Raw genomic sequence first — 20,528 nt, forward strand, 5'->3', positions numbered from 1 at the left:
AGAAATAGCAAAAAGACCAAAAAAAAAAAAAATTGCCTTGTGACATCTTTTATGATGTTATTTGGAAAGACTGTACATATTAAATCACAAGTTTTGTTATTTTTTTGGTTAATAGGCAAAAATTGACTTCATTTTGTTGTTTCTTTTGTTACTTTGCAAGGTAATTTTCAACTAAAATTGTAGTTTTTCTTATCAGTTTACATATTAAAGACAACAGCCTTCTTTTGCAAATTTTTCACATTATGTGGTATGTGTTTTAATTTTCATGTTTTTTGGACATGCAAATATTTTTATATTTCCTCTTTACATTGGCTGCAGATTTATTTTAGTAAATGTTTGGAGTAAAGAATTGAGTTCATAACATTTTTCAAGTAGTTACCCCTTGTTCTGATACCATCTATTAGGTCATTGGAGGAAGAAAGGATTAACTTTATTCCATACTTAATTCTTTTCTTTTTTGGCCATGCCCATGACACGTGGAAGTTCTAGGGATCAAACCCATGCCATAATAGTGGCCCAAGGTGCTGAGGTGACAACATCAGATCCTTAGCTCTCTGTGCCAGAAAGAACTTATTTTGTTATAAATATTTGCATTTGTTTTTAGACTGGATTTCTATGCTTTTGTTCAGTGATTGATTCTTGAGCCTGCCCACATATTATTTTAATCTATGACTTTATGATTTTAGTTTCTGGTAGAGTAGATCTTCTTGTTGATGTATATTTGTCTTATCTCATATTTGTAAGCTGGGGGCATATGCTTTTAATCTGTATCCTATAAGGCGCCTGGTCTACTTCATTAAGTATGTATTGATTCCTTGACTACCATGTAGAGAGTTGTCAGAAAACTTAAAAATCTGAGACCATTTATGAATTTTTGGCCACTTGCTGTATTTATACAAAGGCATTTTAATATGCTGTATGCATAGGAAGCCACGTTGTGCCTTATTGTGTATTTTTAGCAGTTGGCACTATCTATATAATGAAACTGCTTTGGTAATCTTAGAAATGAATTTGTTATTAGTGAAACTTTTTAAAACTTGGTTATTTCTAAAATTTCAAGGAGAGATGTTATTTCTTTGAGTTAAAGATTTACTTCTGTTTAGATCAATACAATAATTAAAAGTTTTCAAACTTTTCCTTTAGGTAATTCTGAATTGCTCAGCTTTACAGAGTTTGTTGCATTTGCTGAGTAGCCCAAAGGAGTCTATCAAAAAGGAAGCATGTTGGACAATATCTAATATCACAGCTGGAAACAGGGCACAGATCCAGGTAATCTCTGACTTTTTCATTATTGCCATGGAGACTGCTAATTTCCCATGTCTTATTTAGTCTACTTCTTACTTTTTACAACACCATAGAGGTTAAATCTTTTGAAACTTAAGACTTAGGCCTTGGGTCTTTCTCTTTGCCTTTAATATTTGATGATTTGCCAAGATCTGAGAAACAGTGTCTTGTATTTTCAAAATATTTTGATGGACTTTATGCTGAACAGATTGCTTTATTCTTGCCAAGTAAAATATTTATTTTCTAGTGGACCCATGTGTTGGATTCCCTGAATTTTTCATGAACCTTTGGGGACCCATTTTTCTCTAAATGGTTATCTGCCCTTTATTTTTGTCCTTATATTAATGAGAGAGTAACCTGAGTGGAAGACAGGTAGGGGCCACATGGTTCAGGATAGGTCATCTAATCCAAAATTTTCAAAGATGAAACTGAGGCTGAGAGAAATAAAATGATGTGCTCAGGGGGACACCTCTCGTAAATGAGAGGACTAAGATGAAGCATCTTTCCATCAAATTTGACTTCCCTCACTGGTGTAACAGCGTTCTCAACCAGGAAAGAATGATTAGTTATCCCTAGAAGGCTGTCAGGAACTGAGATTGATAACTATGGCAGTTTATAGCATGCATACAAGGTGATTTCAGCTGTGGTTTGTCTGCTACTACCAGACTCTTTTGTAGAATTTCTCAGTTTTTTGATATAGTAAATGACATAAACCCACTTTAGGTTCTTGAGCTAAGGAGAGACGTGAAGAAAGCAGTTTGAGGGAAGACTACTTGAGTATAAGAGAGGACTGAATAAAAAGAACTCAAAACAATAATCTGAGTGGCTTGAAATAGGATGGTGACAATGATAAAGGAAAGGAAAAGATGGATTAGGAGAGCCAGAATTGAGAATGTAAAGGAAAGTTGGTGACTGATTGAATAAATAAGTAAATACAAAGAAAGTCTTTAATTAGAGAGGTCTGAAAGGAGACCCGAGGGGGTGGGGGATGTGCTTGGGTTATGGGATGGAAATCCTGTGAAATTGGATTGTTATGATCATTATACAACAACAGATGTGATAAATTCATTTGAGTAATAAAAAAAAAGAAAGGAGACCCGAAATAAAGAGCAGATAATATATTTAAGGTCATTAGCAGATATAAGGTAAGCTGTCAGCTACCTTAGGCTGGGGCTCCAGTGAGAAGTGAGAACTGGAGAGTTAGAATACACATGTCAGAGTGGATTCTATGAGAGAAATGAAAAAAGCAGAGGAATAGAGAATTGAACTTTATAGTTTGTTATTGTGAGTGGAACAAGAGAGAGCAATAAAAGAGAAAAGAACTCCAGTAGAAACTAGGATATTACCAGGTCACAAACTTAGGGAGGTTGTTGTCAGTGATACCAAGAATAACCAAAAGGTTAGGGATAATGAGGGGTTAACTCCTTCCAGTTTATTTTTAACAAGGGAAGCGGTGTCACATGAAGCTAGCTGAAAAGTTATAATTAGTATCATGAACATTTTTACAAGTCTTGTAATTTCCCTTTCTATTTAATTTTTTTTTCAGACTGTGATAGATGCCAACATTTTTCCAGCCCTCATTAGTATACTACAAACTGCTGAGTTTCGGACAAGGAAAGAAGCAGCTTGGGCCATCACAAATGCAACTTCTGGAGGATCAGCTGAACAAATCAAGTAAGTACTAGCCAAATAGTGTCTTATAAATTAAAGGAAAATTATGTCTCCCAAATAAGAATGCTCCATTCTAACCTCCTTGAAGATTAATTCTCAGTTTCCTAATTAGACTCAAGTATATATTTGATTCCTTATCTATCTCCCATTCTTTCTTGCAGAAAATAATTCTGGGATGTGAGAAGGAAGGCATAGTTGAAGTTTGAGGCAATAGAAATTACTTAAAGGGGTGGCTTGAACCTTCTCTGAAGCTGCTTGGTCAGAAACATATTGGGGGTTCTAGGTTACTTGTAGAATCCTTAGAGTCCAACTTTAATAGCTAACTCTTTCTATTTCTAGTTTAGATGTCTTAGTGGTAGAATTGGACCAGACTTGAAAGAGATGTATATCTAAGATTAAAATTCAGTAGAAGGAGGTACCCTAAACTACTAATGGTTTTCAGTAAAGGGAGAGATATGTATTAGCTTCAGACCTAAATGGCCCTTAGGGCAGCAGCTTATCTTATGGCTAGAGAAGGCATAAATGTGGACAGGAATCAATTCCTCAGAGTAACATCATCTAATCAAATGTTTAATTATGGATATTACAGTATTTCATATGGGCAAATGGAACCTAGACTCTGCCTGTCTTTAACATTCTTGAGAGATTTCAAATGAAGAGAAGATGGTTACCAATGACTGTTAAACTATTAACGCCTTCCACATGGGTGATCCTGGGGAAACATAGCTACTCTTCGTATTGTTGCTTTGTGGGTCAAATGTAGGTGCTCAGCCAGTGCTGATTTCTAGTGCTGTGTTGGGAATTTAAACATGAGAAAATAAAGTAGTCCTAAGATTTCATGAACAGATCAGTTACAGAAAACATGTACCTTAAATACTAAAATTTAAATATATTAGCATATGCAGTAGCTATTTTAGTAAAGTTCATCATGGATAGCTTATTCAAGGAAGACTTAAGGTGGTCTTCAAAAGCATATTTGTATGAGATTGTATCTTCTTCAACCTCCAAAATTCTCATTCTAGGGTACTGTGATTTCAAGTATGCCACCACTAGGTGGCAGTAATTAGTAATATATGTTATCAGACCAGTTGTGATAGTCAAGGTTTATGTTCAAATTCAGATTTATAATTTTTGTCACTATTTTATAGCAAATATAAATTCTTACTTGAAATGGTTAGACTGTACATGTACATATTTTAAAGACATTTCTAAAATACTATGGTATCTTTCATCAGAAGGTATTCAGGGGAGTTCCTATCATGGCTCAGTGGTTAACAAATCCTACTAGGAACCATGAGGTTTCGGGTTCGATCCCTGGCCTTGCTCAGTGGGTTAAGGATCTGGCGTTGCCGCAAGCTGTGGTGTAGGTCGCAGACGCGGCTCCAATCCTGCGTTGCTGTGGCTCTGGCGTAGGCCAGCAGCTACAGCTTCAGTTAGACCCTTAGCCTGGGAACCTCCATATGCCATGGGTGCAGCCCTAGAAAAAGGCAAAAAAGAAAAAGAAAAAAAATAGTATTCACAGGTAATTTGCTGTGTGAGGAGTAGAATGGCTACTGTCCCTTTTTAAAATTCAGCATAGCTGTTTATAATAATGAAGTGAATTATCAATCTCCTAGCAGTTTTTTTCTTAACCAGATAGTTATCTTGAAAGATTACTTCAAAAATATTACAGTCCAAATTAGAATAAACTGATTTTATCACTAAAAAAGACATCTGTGGTTTCTGGGTTTTTTTTTTTAATTTTTAAATTTTTAAAAATTTTTTGGTCTTTTTAGGGCCATACTTGTGGCATATGTAATTTCCGAGGCTAGGGGTTGAATTGGAGCTCTAGCTGTCGGCCTACACCACAGCCACAGCAACTCAGGATCCAAGGTGCATCTGCCACTTACACCACACCTCACAGCAATACCAGATCCTTAACCCACTGAGCAAGGCCACAGATTGAACCCGCATCCTCATGGATACTAGTTGGGTTCTTAACCTGCTGAGCCACATTGGGGACTCTGCTTCTGCTTATTTTTGTTCAGAAGATAAGATTTGATACAAGAACCTGTTAGAATACCTTAGGAAATATTCATAATTTCAGGTTAAATATTATCAAATGCTGATACATACTGTGGCTCTTAAAAATGAGGGGTAAAGAATGTGGCCTGGAATTAAAGAAAGTTACATGAAAGAGATGAAACTTGCCATTTGGGTAGAGAGATGTGGCAAATTTGGAGGAGAGAGAAGGTTGTGATGCGAAGTGTGAGGGAACGAGCCCAGTAAAGGTTATTGGAAGAGGCAAATCACTCTTGTTATAGGTTTCCAAGGATGGGGAATTAAGTATTGATGGACTTTGAAAACTTGAATAAAAGCCTTCATCTTGGGTATTGGGAAGACTTTGGAGTGTCTTTAACATTGAGAGTGATATGAAGAAGACAGTGTTTTGAGGAGAGCAAAGAGAGGAGTGAAGATGCCATCGCAGTAGTATAGTGTAGAGTGATGGCTAGAATTAAGATAATAGCTGTGGCATGAGTCTAGATGTGGTAAAGAACAAGCCGTAGGACTTGGTTGCAGATTAGAGATTGTAAAAAAGAGGAGAGAGCTAAAGATGACTAGAGAGAATGGTGGTGTTTGTCGTTGATAAAAATTAGGACACAGAAGGAGTTCCTGTTGTGGCACAGTGGGAAACAAATCCGACTAGGAACCATTAGGTTGTGGGGTCAATCCCTGGCCTCGCTCGGTGGGTTAAGGATCCGACATTGCCTTGAGCTGTGGTGTAGGTTGAAGATGTAGCTTGGATCTGGCGTTGCTGTGGTGTAGGCTGGAGGCAACAGCTCTGATTAGACCCCTAGCCTGGGAACCTCCATATGCCACGGGGTGTGGCCCTAAAAAGACCAAAAAAAAAAAAAAAAAATTAGGACACAGAAGAAGCACATACTTGATTTAAAAGAGATGATTTAAGGAGTTTCCATCGTGGCTCAGTGGTTAACGAATCTGACTAGGAACCATGAGGTTGCGGGTTCGATCCCTGGCCTCGCTCAGTGGGTTAAGGATCTGGTATTGCCATGAGCTGTGGTGTGGGTCGCAGACACAGCTCGGATCCCATGTTGCTGTGGCTCTGGCGTAAGCCGGTGGCTCCAGCGGCTCTGATTAGACCCCTTGCCTGGGAACCTCCATGTACCGTGTGTGTAGCCCTAGAAAAGACAAAAAAAAAAAAGAGAGAGATGATTTAAGACACAGTGAGTTTGTTGCTCATTAAAAGAAATCTGACTTTATCAATTCGGTCTCTTAAAATTTTTCCTCCTCTCTCTGGCATGGATTTCTCCCCCATAAATTTCTCATTCCTAAAGGAACTGCTAAATGTAAAATTACCCAATTGGATCAGCTCTCAGTTATAACATGTTAATATAATTTTGAGAAATATAATTCACTTTTCCAGATAAATTCTTGTGGAATAAATTTTCCTACCCAGAAAGCTTCGGGTTTTTTTTCTTTTTAGGGCTGCACCTGCGTCATTAGGAAATTCCCAGGCTACGGGCTGAATCAGACTAGCTGCTAGCCTAGGCCACAGCCACAGCCACAGCCATGCCAGATCCAAGCTGCATTTGCAATCTATACCATGGCTCACAGCAACGCCAGATCCCCAGCCCACTGAACAAGGCCAGGGATGGAATCTGCATCTCATGGATGCTACTTGGACTCATTTTAAGTAGCTAAAGTTGGAAACTCAGAACTCATTTAATGAATTGACAGAATACAAAGTACTAATTCCATATTTTGCAAAAAAAATCTACTCGTATCTTCAGAATCCTGGATTTATGTATTAGCACATTTTTGGGTTGTTTTTGGGTTTTTTTTTGTCTTTTGTCCTTTTTAGGGCTACACCCAAGGCATATGGAGGTTCCCAGGCTAGGGGTCTAATCAGAGCTGTAGCCACTGGCCTAGGCCAGAGCCACAGCAATGCCAGATCCGAACCACGTCTGGGACTTACACCACAGCTTATGCCAATGCCAGATCCTTAACCCACTGAGTGAGGCCAGGGATCGAACCTGCAACCTCATGGTTCCTGGTTGGATTTGTTTCTGCTGCGCTGCAATGGGAACTCCTTGGGTAGCATTTTTTAACAAAGTTTTAGTCATCTTATAGTCCATACTTATTCATTTAACTTAATATATGACTAGTTATATAAATTTTATAATTCTAGAAGCTTTCTAGCCACCTTAAAATTTGTTTTTAATCTTCAATCATATTTTCAGTACACTGGTTTCCATAATAAGATTTCATAACCAAACAGTATTACAAAAGTAAATGAGGTTATTAAAAGCAATATAAAGATTAGAAGTCAATGAACCAAGATTTCTAGTGGGGATAGGAGATCATATCAAGTATAGACTGGGGTAAAGTTTGAGGACAACTTTTGAGATTCTGAACAAGTCTCTGAAATAACAATTGAAGTTTAGTAGACTTGCCTATATAGGTCAGTGAAGTTAAGTGCAGATATGTAAGTCATCTGTTTAACTACTCTGAAATTTTGCTGGGGTTTAGTGACAGACTTAATCTGTTGTTCCCAGACTTTTCCAGTTGAGGAAACTGAGTCACAGATCAGGTAACTTGCCCCAAAATCATCCAGTTTACATATCACATAGCTAGGATGTAAAAGTGATGGTTATGTCTGGGTACTTTTTTATTTTTCTTTATGCTTTTCTGTGTTTTCTAAATATGCAGCAACTAACATGATCTAAAGAAGCTTGGTTTTGTCTTTTTAAGAAAAACAATGAGAATTTTAGAGATATGTTGAAAGAATTGTTGACAGGTTTTAGTGACTAAAAAGGAGAAATGGTCAGAAATGGTTTTATGCTAGTTTATTTTTAGGACATATCATCTAAATTGTCAGTAAAAGTTCTTCTTGTGGCTCAGCAGGTTGAAAATCTGATGTAGTGTCTTTGAGGATGTGGATTTGATTCCCTGGCCTAGCTTGGGGGTTAAGGATTTGGCATTGCCGTGAGCTATGGTGTAGGTCTCAGATGCAACTCAGAGATCCCGCACTGTGATGATGGCATAGGTTGGCAGCTGCAGCTCCAATTTGACCTCTAGCCTGGAACTTTAATGTGCTGTGGGTGTGGCCCTAAAAAGAAAACAACCATCAGTAAATGTTTAAATAAAATTAAACACAATACTATTAAAGTCATCCTTAGTAAATAATAAAGCTAAATATGACATAAAACTACTCAAAAAATTAAGATGTTTTAAAGAACATTTTTAGATTTATAGAAAAATTGAGATAATAGTACAGAGTTTCTGTATACATCCCTCCCCTGTTGTTATTAGCTTAAGTTCATAGTTTATATATTAAGGATCACTCTTTTGTATTGTACAATTTAATTTTCTTTTGGTCTTTTTAGGACCACATCTGCGGTGTGTGTAAGTTTCCAGGCTAGGGGTCTAATTGGAGCTGTAGCTGCTGACCTACACCACAGCCTACGGCAACACTGGATCTATAACCCACTGAGCAAGACCAGGGATCAAACTCATGGATACTAGTCGAGTTTGTTACTGCTAAGCCACAATGGGAACTCCCAATTTATAGATTTTTAATGAATATTTCTACCAGTGTAGCGTCATCCACTGACCTAAAAACCCCTTCTGCTTTGCCTTTTCATCGCTACTCCCTCACCCTCATCACACAAATCCCTGGCAACCTGTTTTTTCTGTTGCCTTTATATAAGTTTTATCGTTTCCAAAACGTCATCATATATTTGGATTTATATAGTATGGAGGTTTTTTTTTTTCGACCAGTTTCTTTCACTTAGCGATAGGCATTTAAGATTGCATCACATCTTTTTATGACTTGATATCTCATTTCATTTCTTCTTATCACTGAATAATAGTCCATTGTTTGAATGTACTACAGTTTATTCATTCATTCATTTGTTGAAGAACACCTTGCTTACCTCTAACTTTTGGCAGTTATGAATAAAACCTCTGTAAGTATTCTTACAAGTTTTGTGTGGACATAAATTTTCATCTCAGTTTGATAAAATGTCTAGAAGCCTGATGTAGTTTTTTTGGTGACAGGGTGTGGGTTGTATGGTGGAATGGGTGCCCACCTTTATTTCTATAGTAAATTTGAGGATAACCCAATTTCATAAAAATTTTATAAAATTAAAAGTTGTTTTACTAAATTATCCTTTGTATTAATTTAGGTACCTCGTAGAATTGGGCTGTATCAAGCCACTCTGTGATCTCCTCACAGTCATGGACTCTAAGATTGTACAGGTTGCCCTAAATGGCTTGGAAAACATCCTGAGGCTTGGAGAACAAGAAGCCAAAAGGAACGGCACTGGCATTAATCCTTACTGTGCTTTGATTGAAGAGGCTTATGGTAAGATAGAGTCTTTATTAGATGTCCTAAAATTATTTTTTCTCCATGCTTTCCTGGCCTGTCCACATCTATCAAACTCACAGAAAATTTGTTCTCATACAAATAATGTTGAGTATCCAGAACTGGAAAAGAATATGCATGGTAGATGTGAAGAGAAGCAAGTACTTTCCTAAGTTTAACTCTTTTTACATTGGGCTCTTCCATTCCCTGGCTCTGCTTGCCAGTGTGTACTCTTGTATTCTTACCAGTCCAGCTGAGCCTCAAGGAGCCATCCATGTCTGCTGTAGACAATGCCCTACTCCACTCCTTTCTTTCTTTTTCTTTTTTGGTCTTTTCTAGGGCCGCACCCTTGGCATATGGAGGTTCCCAGGGTAGGGGTCCAGTTGGAGCTGTAGGCACCGGCCTACGCCACAGCTCACAGCCACACCAGATGCTTAACCTACTGAGCAAGGCCAGGGATCAAACCCACAACCTCATGGTTACTAGCCAGGTTTGTTAACCACTGAGCCATGACGGGAACTCCTCCACTCCTTTTCTCTTGTAAGATTTAGAGTTCTGATTTTGAATTGCATCCCCCAATCCCTGTGTTTCCAAAGTGTTCTTGACTAAAGGTTTCTGAGCATTTCATTAGAAACAATAGAGTCACTATCTGCCTTTTGGTTTCCTCAGTCTTCTATTATCAGTCTTTATTGTACTCTTCCTCACTAGTTTACCAGTGTACCTTAAAACTTTTACGTTCCCAGAGTTCCTGTTGTGGCGCAGTGGTTAAAGAATCCAACTAGGAACCATGAGGTTGCAGGTTCGATCCCTGGCCTCGCTCAGTGGGTTAAGGATCTGGCATTGCTGTGGCTCTGGCAGAGGCCGGCAGCAGTAGCTCTGAATGGACCCCTAGCCTGGGAACCTCCATATGCTGCAAGTGTGGCCCTAAAAAGACAAAAACACAACAAAAACAACAACAAAAAAACTTTCACATTCCCTAAGTGATTTTAATTCACATCCAGGATTGAGAACCATTGGCTCTAGTGTTCCTAAGATTGGGATTAGGGATCACAGGCACATTCATCTTCAAGTTTATCGTAGAATGCAGAATTATTTTTCAAAATGACTAATAATTTAACCATGTGTTAAAAGCTCGATTATTAAAAACTATACGTCTGTTTAAGAGATTTTTAAATGTATAAAAAAGACAAAAGTCGGGGTTCCCTGGTAGCTCAGTGGGTTAAGGATCTGGCGTCATCACTGATGTGGTGCAGGTTCTATCCTGGCCTAAAAACTTCCACATGATGTGGCATGCCCCCCCCACACCCCTGTGGAAAAAAAGAGACAAATGTTCCTCTACCCAGATCTTTCTCCGTAGGAAAGAGCTCTTTTCAATTTTGATATAGATTTTTTTTTCTTTTGAGCAGTGTTAACATTTTTTTCCGGTATTGTTGTAGCACTTAGGTTGCTTATGGCCGTAGGTGAAAGCAAGCCTAGCTCAAATGAGCTTAAACTTAAAGGGAATGTGTGTTGGGTAACTTTTCTATTGAACTTCTTAATTTAAGTAGTAGAAATTGATTCTGGCTGATTGATTTAAGTATATTAAACATTTGTTGAAATACTAGGTCGCTCAGAGCCAAGAATAAATTAAGACACAGACACAGTCCAGTAGGAAAACCTATGCTCTTGGCTCTAGGCACTGGATAATGTCTGACTATTAGAGATATTGCTGCTTCTTGGGACTGGCTTTTGCTTGCACATATATGTTTAAGATGTCAGTTTTCAATACAAATATTTAGATGTAATCCCAGCAGTATTTTCTATGCTGTTGCAAAATGCTAATGAGAGTAAGTAGAGAATAGCATCTTCCTTTACATCAGGAAAGAGACATATGGAAAAATACAGTTTTATTAGAATTTCCACAGATATACAACAGATTTTTTTTAATTTTTCATTCTAGGTCTGGATAAAATTGAATTCTTACAGAGTCATGAAAACCAGGAGATCTACCAGAAGGCCTTTGATCTTATTGAGCATTACTTCGGGACCGAGGATGAGGACAGCAGCATTGCACCTCAGGTTGACCTTAGCCAGCAGCAGTACATCTTCCAGCAGTGTGAGGCGCCTATGGAAGGGTTCCAGCTTTGAAGCAATACTCTGCTTTCATGTTCCTGTGTCAGACCAGGCTACCCAGTCAAGTCCTCTTGTGGAGCCCACAGTCCTCATGGAGCTAACTTCTCAAATGTTTTCCATAATACTGTTTGCGCTCATTTGCTTGCCTTGCGCACCTGCTCTCTTACACACATCTGGAAAACCTCTGGCTCTCTGTGGTGGAATACCCTTCTAATAAAAGGGTGACCAGAACGGCCCACTCTCTTATGGAAAATCCCTAGGCTTTGGAGATCCGCACTTAAATATTATAAAGAGTCATGGGAATGTACACATATTAAAATGTGGCTCCCTTTTTTTGTGGGGGAAAAAGAGGACTCCTCCTCATTCCCTTTAATGTGGGGAAAAAAATACTGACATTAAAAGATGAAACTAAAACTTTATCTTGAATTTCACACAACTACTTGCAACAAGGGAGATGTTTAGACCTGTTGTGTACTTCAGAGTACTTTTCATGAGTTCTTCCACAGTGAACCCTTGGATTACCTGGTGGCTTTTTCTAGCCAAGTTTGCATTAATCCTTACTGAAATTGGATGGTTTTCTTTCCTCTATTGGCGCCATTCTCCACAGATATTAAAGTTAAACCATCTGCTCCCTCACCTTCAGCCTTCAGTGAATGTGCTTTCTAGTTGTCGGGAATGCTGAAGAATTAACACTTTGACTCTTAAATGTGATGCTGGTTTGAAGATTCCCTTATAGCAGAAAGGAGAGGGGCACATATAATTTGTATGGCTATTGCTTCTCTTTGGTTTTATGTGTCTTAGGATTTGGAAGTGGTTCAATTCCAATGCTGGTTTGAAGATTTAGCATCCTTAGTGATTGAAACCATATCTTATAATTCAATAAAAAAGTTAAAAAACAAACAGGGAAAACAAAACAAAAAAAAACCTCTGATTTTCCCAAACTTAACCAGTGTGACTAGAGGCTGTGTTTCTGCATTAAAACATACGTTTCAGGCTTTGTGGTCCTGATCAAGGTCCTCATTAAATTGGAGTCCACCCTTAGGTGCTTTTCCCTTCTGTGACTGGCAAATAACACATACTTTTAAAAGTTACTTGGGGAATTTTTCTTTTCTTAGTTGGGTGCAGCTTGATTGTAACATATTCATGCTGCACATAAGTAGCACCCTTATCTTAAATAACCATCTTCTCGACATGACCTGTTTAACCCAAATAAGGGCAGTGATCGTTTTCTTATATCATTGTTCCCTAATCATTTCATCTCCTCCTAGTATTGCCCAGTCAAGTCCCCTCCATAAAATAAAAAAGTTTCTACTTTCTGGCTCATTTAATAATGACTGTAATCTCTACCTGCAAATGGCGCTTCCAGTAACTGTCTTCAGCGATCCACATTTGCACTCGGACTGGAACAAAAAAATAAGCTTAATTGCCAAGAGAGCTGCAACTGAGTTCAATACGACTTCTTGGTGCTAGCTGGCCATCTTTTTTTTTTGACGCAAAGTTGGGACACACTATCAGAGAAGATTTTTTGTTGATGTGCTGTTCGAAACGAATTCTAAAGGAAAAGTTGCTCATTTCTTTTTCAGAGAATATCCCTTTAAACCTCTTTAATCTTGTCCTCTTCTAGAATTCATTATAACCCCAAAGTGTAACTATTTGGAAGTTCCCCTGACAAGCTGTTATACATCTCCGGTAAATCCTGCTGAATGTTAGGGATATTCAGAGCTTTCATACCTCATCATGTTATTTAAGCAGCCAACTTATGTGGCCTGATTTAAACTTTAAAAAATCCACTTCATTCAAAGTAGAAAGATACAAAGACAAAGGACATTTATGAGCCAAGCGTGTGACGCAGTCTTCGAATCTAGTCTGTAGTTGTGTCTGTGCTCTGGATGGATACCGTCTGTTGTCTGTTATTGATGGAGCAGCCACTGCAAAACTAGTCGACTCCCATCTATATAACTGTTACTTTTTCTAGTGCTGCTTTGTGCTGAAAGAACATTTTAGTTTACTGCACTTGACCTGTAAAAGACTTTGATTCTTGTAATTTTAGGGACAAATTAGGTGGTTAATTTAAAGAAAAACTTTCATTGTTGCCTTTACATCACATTAAAATATAATCCTTTTGGAAGGGTAATAGAAGCACTGATTCATAGTAAAAATCTTGTTTTTAGCTTTGGCTTTTTTTGTGGCTGAGTTTTTTTAAATTGTAAATTACTGGTAACATTTCTCTAGGATGTTTTAAATCATGTACCTATTGGATAATTTTTAAAATTTCATCTCATTTTGATAAGCCACTTTGAAAGGAAAAAATTGAAAAGTTGTTACCTCAAGTTAGCAAGAAGAGCATACATTAGAAATTTTTGGTAGCAACTGGAGGTGTCTCAATGAGTGAATTAAAACAAAGTCCATTTAATTAATGTGGTCTATTTTCTGTCTAAAACGAGGAAGGTATCTTGCTCTCCTGTCCTAGAAGTTCATGAGCCATGAGCTAAATTTTTGCAGTAAAAATTTTTTAAATATAAAAGTTGGAACTGATTCAAAGTTAAATCTCAGCATAACTGCTGGAACTGATAAAGCGGCATTCTTGGTGAAAGAATGACATTTTAGGAGGTAGTTGTTAAGTCTTACTGTTAATTCTCTACCTGGCAGATTGTGTTAATTTACTTTCAGTTTACTGTATTACCCTATCACTAAGATGTTACTCATTACAAAAACATCTAGATTTCAAGGGGAAAACTCTTCTGCGGCTTTATATACTGATTGGGGGACTTGGCCTCAGGCCCCCCCCTTTCCCCTCCTCCAAACTTTCAAAGTGTATTCTTTGAAATGAGAACTTTGGTGGGGAAGAGAAGCATTGAGAACACTGGGATGTAAAGGCATTTTGTATCTGAAGGACCAGAGTGAGAGACACCAAAAAGGTAAAGATGATCGGAACAATGTGTGATTTAGGAGACAGAGTTTTCCATGGAACCCTTTAGTTCATGTTGTCACTAAGTAATTAGAACCCTTTAAGACTTAACTTTATCAGCTATGTTGTTTTTGAAAACTCTTACTGCCCTAGGATTGTTCCTTCCATCTGCCGGATAAAGCTGAATGGGCTCTGGGTCGTTTTTCATCATTATTGTCACAGATATAAACTTTGACAGTTATCCCATAATAAATCTGAATTATTCCAGATTGTTGCAGATTTTGCCTAAGGAAAAATATGTAGTATATTTTATAAACCAACCTTTGTCAATTCAATCCTGTTGTACATGGCCACTCACAGGCAACCTTGAATTTAGTGCTAAATAAATATTTCAGTTACTTAATCCCCTAACTTGGGGTTGCATTATGAAAGAGTTTTCCTCAGGTTGAATTTTTTCTTGCTGATAAGTTTTTTGAACATTTTTAGGCAAGTCATAACTTTTAAGGCTTGGAGCTTTTTATTTATATTGGAAACTTTGACATTTAAGGGTAATTTTCAGTAAAGGGACCCACTTTTAGAAAGAGGTGTTGTTTGTTTTTCGTATTTATATACTGCGTTCTACCTCCTACATTCCTAAATTTGCTCATTTGCAGAGATAGGTATACTTATGTATATATAGAAGTCTCAAATCTGAATTTTTTTTTGCCATCTGAAGTTAACAGAACAGTTTTCTTCACTTGTGAGTGAGAAGAGTAAATAGATATCTACACAGTTGGGAAATAATCTTGTCTACCTTTTTCTATCACCAGAAGTTAAAATTTAATATATATACTTTATACTCTTAAAGTAGCTGAAGGCCCAGTGTGGCCCTACTAATACAGTAAGTCTGTTCAGAAGAATATTCTATAAGCTCTTTTATTGTCAGAAAAGGGTAAGTAATAGCAGTGGGTCCAGAGCATAAGAAAAATGTGTGATACAACAAAGCAGGTATTATATACTAATTTTAAAGATATCAGATTGCTACTGGACATAAAATTTTCATCTGGAAGTTTGAGGTAAGAAGAAAGGATTAAGGGGAGATGAAATTCCATTCTGTTTTCAGCTAGGGGCAGACAGAGAAGTCCCGGCCTATTTTCCTATAGGTCAGGTAAAGGCAACTACTCTTTATTTGAACCACTGTTGTGTTCCGGGTGCCTGGCTAAGGGCTTTCACTTTTTCTCATTTAATCTTTCAACTGCTCTTTGAGGTGGACAACTGTCACTATATAATGGTGACAAGATCAAGACTTAATGAAAATTTACTTTGCCTCAAGGTCCCAACCCTTAGATACAGTCTGTCCAACAAGGTGGGGAAAAGCCCCGCTGGTTGTGTCTTTGAAAGCAGCAGTCACAGTGGAGGTGTTCAGTGCCAAGTATTCCCAGAACAAGACACAGCAGCCACAGCTGATCCAGCTCTTTTTTGCTGGGTCATTCTTTCTGATGCTTCCTTATCAGCACCCTTGAAACGACCAAATCAGGTATAAACTACATTTAGGTTACATATTCTGAAGTGTAGGTCCTCTCAATCCAAAACATCTTTCCCCTTCTGTGGTACTAAAATTCTAAATGACCTGACAAGTTAAAAATAATATGCAAATGATTGGTTTTAAGTTTAGTAGCATAATGGCTAAGCTCAGAAACATATTTCCATTCAACAACTCCAATGTGTGAAGTAAGGAAAGGCTTTGGAGTGAAGAATACTGCCATAGAAAGCAGTGCCATCCATGGATTGAATTTAACACAACAGACTCCCTAAAGGCGTGTCATCCCAAGGAGTGCGCAAAGTTTTAACAATGACCTTTTAATGTATGTCGTTGAGTATGTTCTGCTTACCTCATCATCCTGACCACTCTATGTCCTTTTTCAAAGTGTTCCTACACTTTGATTTGGAATGGCTCTAATGATTCTTTGTACTTGAATGTGGTTGGTTAGGCCATGGATGAGTGCCTTGCACATAGTAGACATTCAATAAATACTAAATGGCTGAAGGAATGTGCATCTATGTGATATTAGTAAGGGGTACTTGGCTACAAAAGAAAGCTAAAAGGAATTCCTTTATGCTGCTGTTTGAAACCAGGATTAACAACTTTTAAAAGCTAGTGTCTCAACATCTCCCTTTCAGGAGACATAATCTGACCCAGTTTACAAAAGCAAACACTGTCATAGCACAAGTTTGTTACATAAAAACAACTAAACACTTTCTGAGAAAAGTTAATGGGTTTATTTCACAAGGTAACTAATATATAATCAACTCCATGTTTACATATACCAAAAATAGCTCATCAGTCTCTCTGGTATACTTAAAATGTTTTGGCCAGTTATATCCAACCAGTGTGGAAGCTGGTGGTTGCCTTAGGCTGTTAGGTTTTTCTTTTTTACATATCGTATGTATTGCTGCATAAGAACATTTTCTTTATGCATTCCACCAATTAGACAAATCAGTAGAAACAAAGATAACCATGACTGGTTCTCTACCATTTTTGAGAGATTCCACTAACTAGCTATTTTTTCTGAAAACAAAACAAAATCTTAAAACAGTCTTAGTTCCTGAAGACTATACTGTCATCCACAGTACCCAACTGTGGCAAGTGGCAAGGAGAATAAACTTTTCAACCACACATGAGACCCTGAGTTCTTAAACTTTTATGGGAAATTTAAAGAAACATTAAAGGAAGAGAAACTTCCAAATCACCTATCTGGTGAAGAAGATTAAAAGCAGCAAAAACAAATTATTAAAAACAGGAGTAAGGAACTTTGCTTGAGCGCTCCAAATGCAAATCTCCAATTACGGTTTTAGCTACTTTGGATTTACTTGGAATATTTTCAGTATTCAGTATTCCCTGTTTCTACACACGCCACAGTTGTTTTTTTGTTTGTTTGTTTTGTTTTTTTTGGTTGGTTGTTTGTTTGTTTTTGTCTTTTTGCCTTTTCTAGGGCCGCTTCCGTGGCATGTGGAGGTTCCCAGGCTAGGGGTCCAATCAGAGCTGTAGCCACCAGCCTACACCAGAGCCACAGCAATGCAGGATCCGAGCCGCATCTACAACCTCCACCACAGCTCATGGCAACACCGGGTCCCCAACCCACTGAGCAAGGCCAAGGATCGAACCTGCAACCTCATGGTTCCTGGTCGGATTCGTTAACCACTGCGCCACAACGGGAACTCCCATGCCACAGTTGTTGATGCTCCTTTCCTCCCAAGTAAGTAAACAATTAAATTTCTAGTCCTAATCCATGCTGATTACAATATCAGGACAACATGTTAGTTTCAGAGCATGACTAGTGAATAGATTTAACTAGTTATGTTCACAGTTTTAATTTTCTTTACATGAATTCCTGGTGCTATTCATAGAAACGTTCCAGACAACAAGAAATGAGTTTTATTACTGTAAATTTCTCCAAATTCTGGGAAAAACTGATGAAAAATTATTTCTGGATATTCCTGTCACCCCACCCCCTTTTTTTTAGGGCCTCACTCACAACATAAGGAAGTTCCCAGGCTAAGGGTTGAACTGGAGCTGCAGCTGCTGCCCTATATACCACAGCCACAGCCACAGCAGATCTGAGCAGAGTCTGTGACTTACACCATAGCTCAAGGCAACGCCGTATCCCCGCTTAATTCTTAATTGTGTGCCCCCTGCCTCCCTCATGCTGGTGATATTTTTAGTGGGCTAAATATACTTAAGCACCAACACCCTTATCTCAGCCCTCAAGCCACATGTTTGCCTTGGCTAATTTCCTTTCCATACTCTCCTAATGCACAGAAGTTAGTGGAAAAAAACAGATCTACTTACACTCTTTATAACAAATCCTACACTTTGTTCTGTGAAATGCTTGTAAATTTTTTTTTAATGAGTTAGTGTTTCTTCACTTCCCAGTAAAAAAAATCACAATAAATAGGCTAATGAGAAGAGGAAAGGAGAGGAAGGAGGCAGATTTTAATCAGAATTGAATTGTAACATGTTAAAGGAGAAAAAAGTTTTCTTTTTTAAAAATGTTACAGGAGTTCCCGTTGTGGCTCAGTGGTTAACGAATCCGACTAGGAACCATGAGGTTGTGGGTCCGATCCCTGGCCTTGCTCAGTGGGTTAAGGTTCTGGCATTGCCGTGAGCTGTGGTGTAGGTTGCAGATGCGGCTCGGATCCCGCGTTTTTGTGGCTCTGGTGTAGGCTGACAGCTACAGCTCTGATTCGACCCCTAGCCTGGGAACCTCCATATGCCACTCGAAAAGACAAAAAGACCAAAAAAAAAAAAGTTACAAAAGGGAGGTCCATGGTGGCTTTGCCTTAATAAGCAGCTAGAGTCATAATTTAATGTATATAAATGGATGATCCAACTTATTTTAATTAAAGGTTCTCTGCCCATTCTCTGTACCTCCTCATTGTGTTTCTATCATTAATTAGCACTGGCTAAAACTAAAGCATTTGTCCAGTTCCCATCTAAGTTCCAAACTAGAGTAGTAGGGTCTTAAAATAATGAGGTTTTTCACTAGTTTATTATAGGTAACCTAATTATGCTATTGTGCCTTATAAAAACAATACTTTCAATTATCCCCAATAAGTATATGAAAAGACACTCTGTTCCAAATGCTATCATATTTTTTTTTGTCTTTTGTTTTTTTAGGGCCACGCCTGCAGCATATGGAGGTTCCCAGGCTAGGGGTCGAATCAGAGCTGTAGCCGCTGGCCCATGCCACAGCCAGGCTAGATCCGAGCTGCATCTGCGACCTACACCAAGAGCTCAGGGCAACGTTGGATCCTTAACCCAACCCATTGAGCAAGGCCAGGGATGGAACACGCAACCTCATGGTTCCTAGTCGGATCCATTAACCACTGAGCCACAACGGGAACTCCAAATGCTTTCATTTTTGACTGACAAAACGTGAGAGAGATTTGCCCCTTCAACTGGCTACCAGAAAATCTTTCAAACAGAAGACTAATTAGTCTCTACTGGGCACTCTTTGTTGAGCAATCAGAGTCGACCCTCTGCATCTGTGGGCTACCCATCCCCGGATTCAACCAACCAGATCAAAAATCTTCTGAAAAAAAATTCCAGAAAGTTCCAAAAAACCTTGAATTTGCTTCACCCTGGCAACTATTTACATAGCATTTATATTGTATAACTGTTGTAAGTGATCTACAGATGATTTAAAGTACTGGGGAGGATGTGAATATGTTACATGAAAATACTACACAATTTCATACACAGGACTTGAGCATTCAGTGAATTTGGTATAATAAGGGGTGGGGTGGGGTGTCCTGGAACCAATTCCCTGCAGATACCGAGGGACAGACTACATAGGATTGGAGAAACTAGTTCGGATTTCTTTCTTTTTTCTTTTTTTTTTTGTCTTTTGTTTTTTTAGGGCCGCACCTGCAGCATATGGAGGTTCCCAGGCTAGGGAACTTATTCTTGTTTAATGAGTAATTTACACCTGAAAAGCATGTATCTTATACATACTTTCACAGTCATGAAATCATTTCTCAAAATTAGGGAGGGCTCACTAAAGCCTAATTTTGAGCAACTTCACACATTTCTTCCTCCATTCCACTCACTCCACCTTTTCTGTCCCAGACACCTATGCAGATTTGAACTTAACTGTCTTTAGAAGTTTAAACCACAAGTGCTAAAACAAGCTCCGCTCCCCGGGCGCCCGGCCGGGCACTACCACGTGAAGCTCACCTGAGCACTGGCCTTTGACGGCCCCTAACCCACATTCTTGACCCTTCCCTAAACGTTTAGGGAACACGTTTAAACCCGAAGTCTTACAACCTAGGCGTAAATCTGGCTACGTTCCCTTCACCTACTTGCGCCCTTCGTACCCGCCACCAGGCTCTACACAACTAGTGGAGGGAGCAGAACGAAAGCCACCTGTGTAGCAGCAGCTTACATGGAGTCACTGCGGCTGTGTAGATCCAGGGCGGCTGCGTTTCTGAAAAGGTGCAGTGCGGACGGCCCACATCCAGAGGCGAGCTTAACCCTGCGGCTAACGGCAACGCAAAATTCAGTCCTTTCTCGTCACATAGTTTCCAAAGAGAAATCAATGTTCTCGGAAATACTCACTGCTTCCCACGCCAGCCAGTCAGGTCTGGGAACAGCCCTGCTCACTTTCCCACTAGCCGAACAACGCAATCCAGCGCATGCGCGGGGAG

At 38.7% G+C, this 20,528-nt stretch overlaps 1 protein-coding gene and 1 long non-coding RNA gene across 2 annotated transcripts in view; one reads left to right on the forward strand and one right to left on the reverse strand.

The window, feature by feature from the left end:
- Nucleotides 1-14,773, forward strand: part of KPNA1 (karyopherin subunit alpha 1) — an 84,321-nt gene extending 69,548 nt beyond the window's left edge. The window contains exons 11-14 of the mRNA XM_047790858.1: nt 1,144-1,269; nt 2,831-2,958; nt 9,144-9,322; nt 11,262-14,773. Coding sequence (XP_047646814.1) covers nt 1,144-1,269; nt 2,831-2,958; nt 9,144-9,322; nt 11,262-11,449 — 621 coding nt within the window. The 3' untranslated portion in view covers nt 11,450-14,773. The remainder of the gene's footprint in view (nt 1-1,143; nt 1,270-2,830; nt 2,959-9,143; nt 9,323-11,261) is intronic.
- On the reverse strand, nt 8,035-20,506 carry LOC125132974 (uncharacterized). The gene is made up of 4 exons (XR_007136365.1): nt 20,440-20,506; nt 20,267-20,362; nt 12,782-12,834; nt 8,035-8,065 (listed from the first exon to the last, which is right to left on the reverse strand). It is a non-coding gene; the product is annotated as an uncharacterized LOC125132974 (long non-coding RNA).
- Between the last annotated feature and the right edge of the window lie 22 nt (nt 20,507-20,528).

This window comes from Phacochoerus africanus, chromosome 1, assembly GCF_016906955.1.
Source record: "Phacochoerus africanus isolate WHEZ1 chromosome 1, ROS_Pafr_v1, whole genome shotgun sequence".
NCBI lineage: Eukaryota > Metazoa > Chordata > Mammalia > Artiodactyla > Suidae > Phacochoerus > Phacochoerus africanus.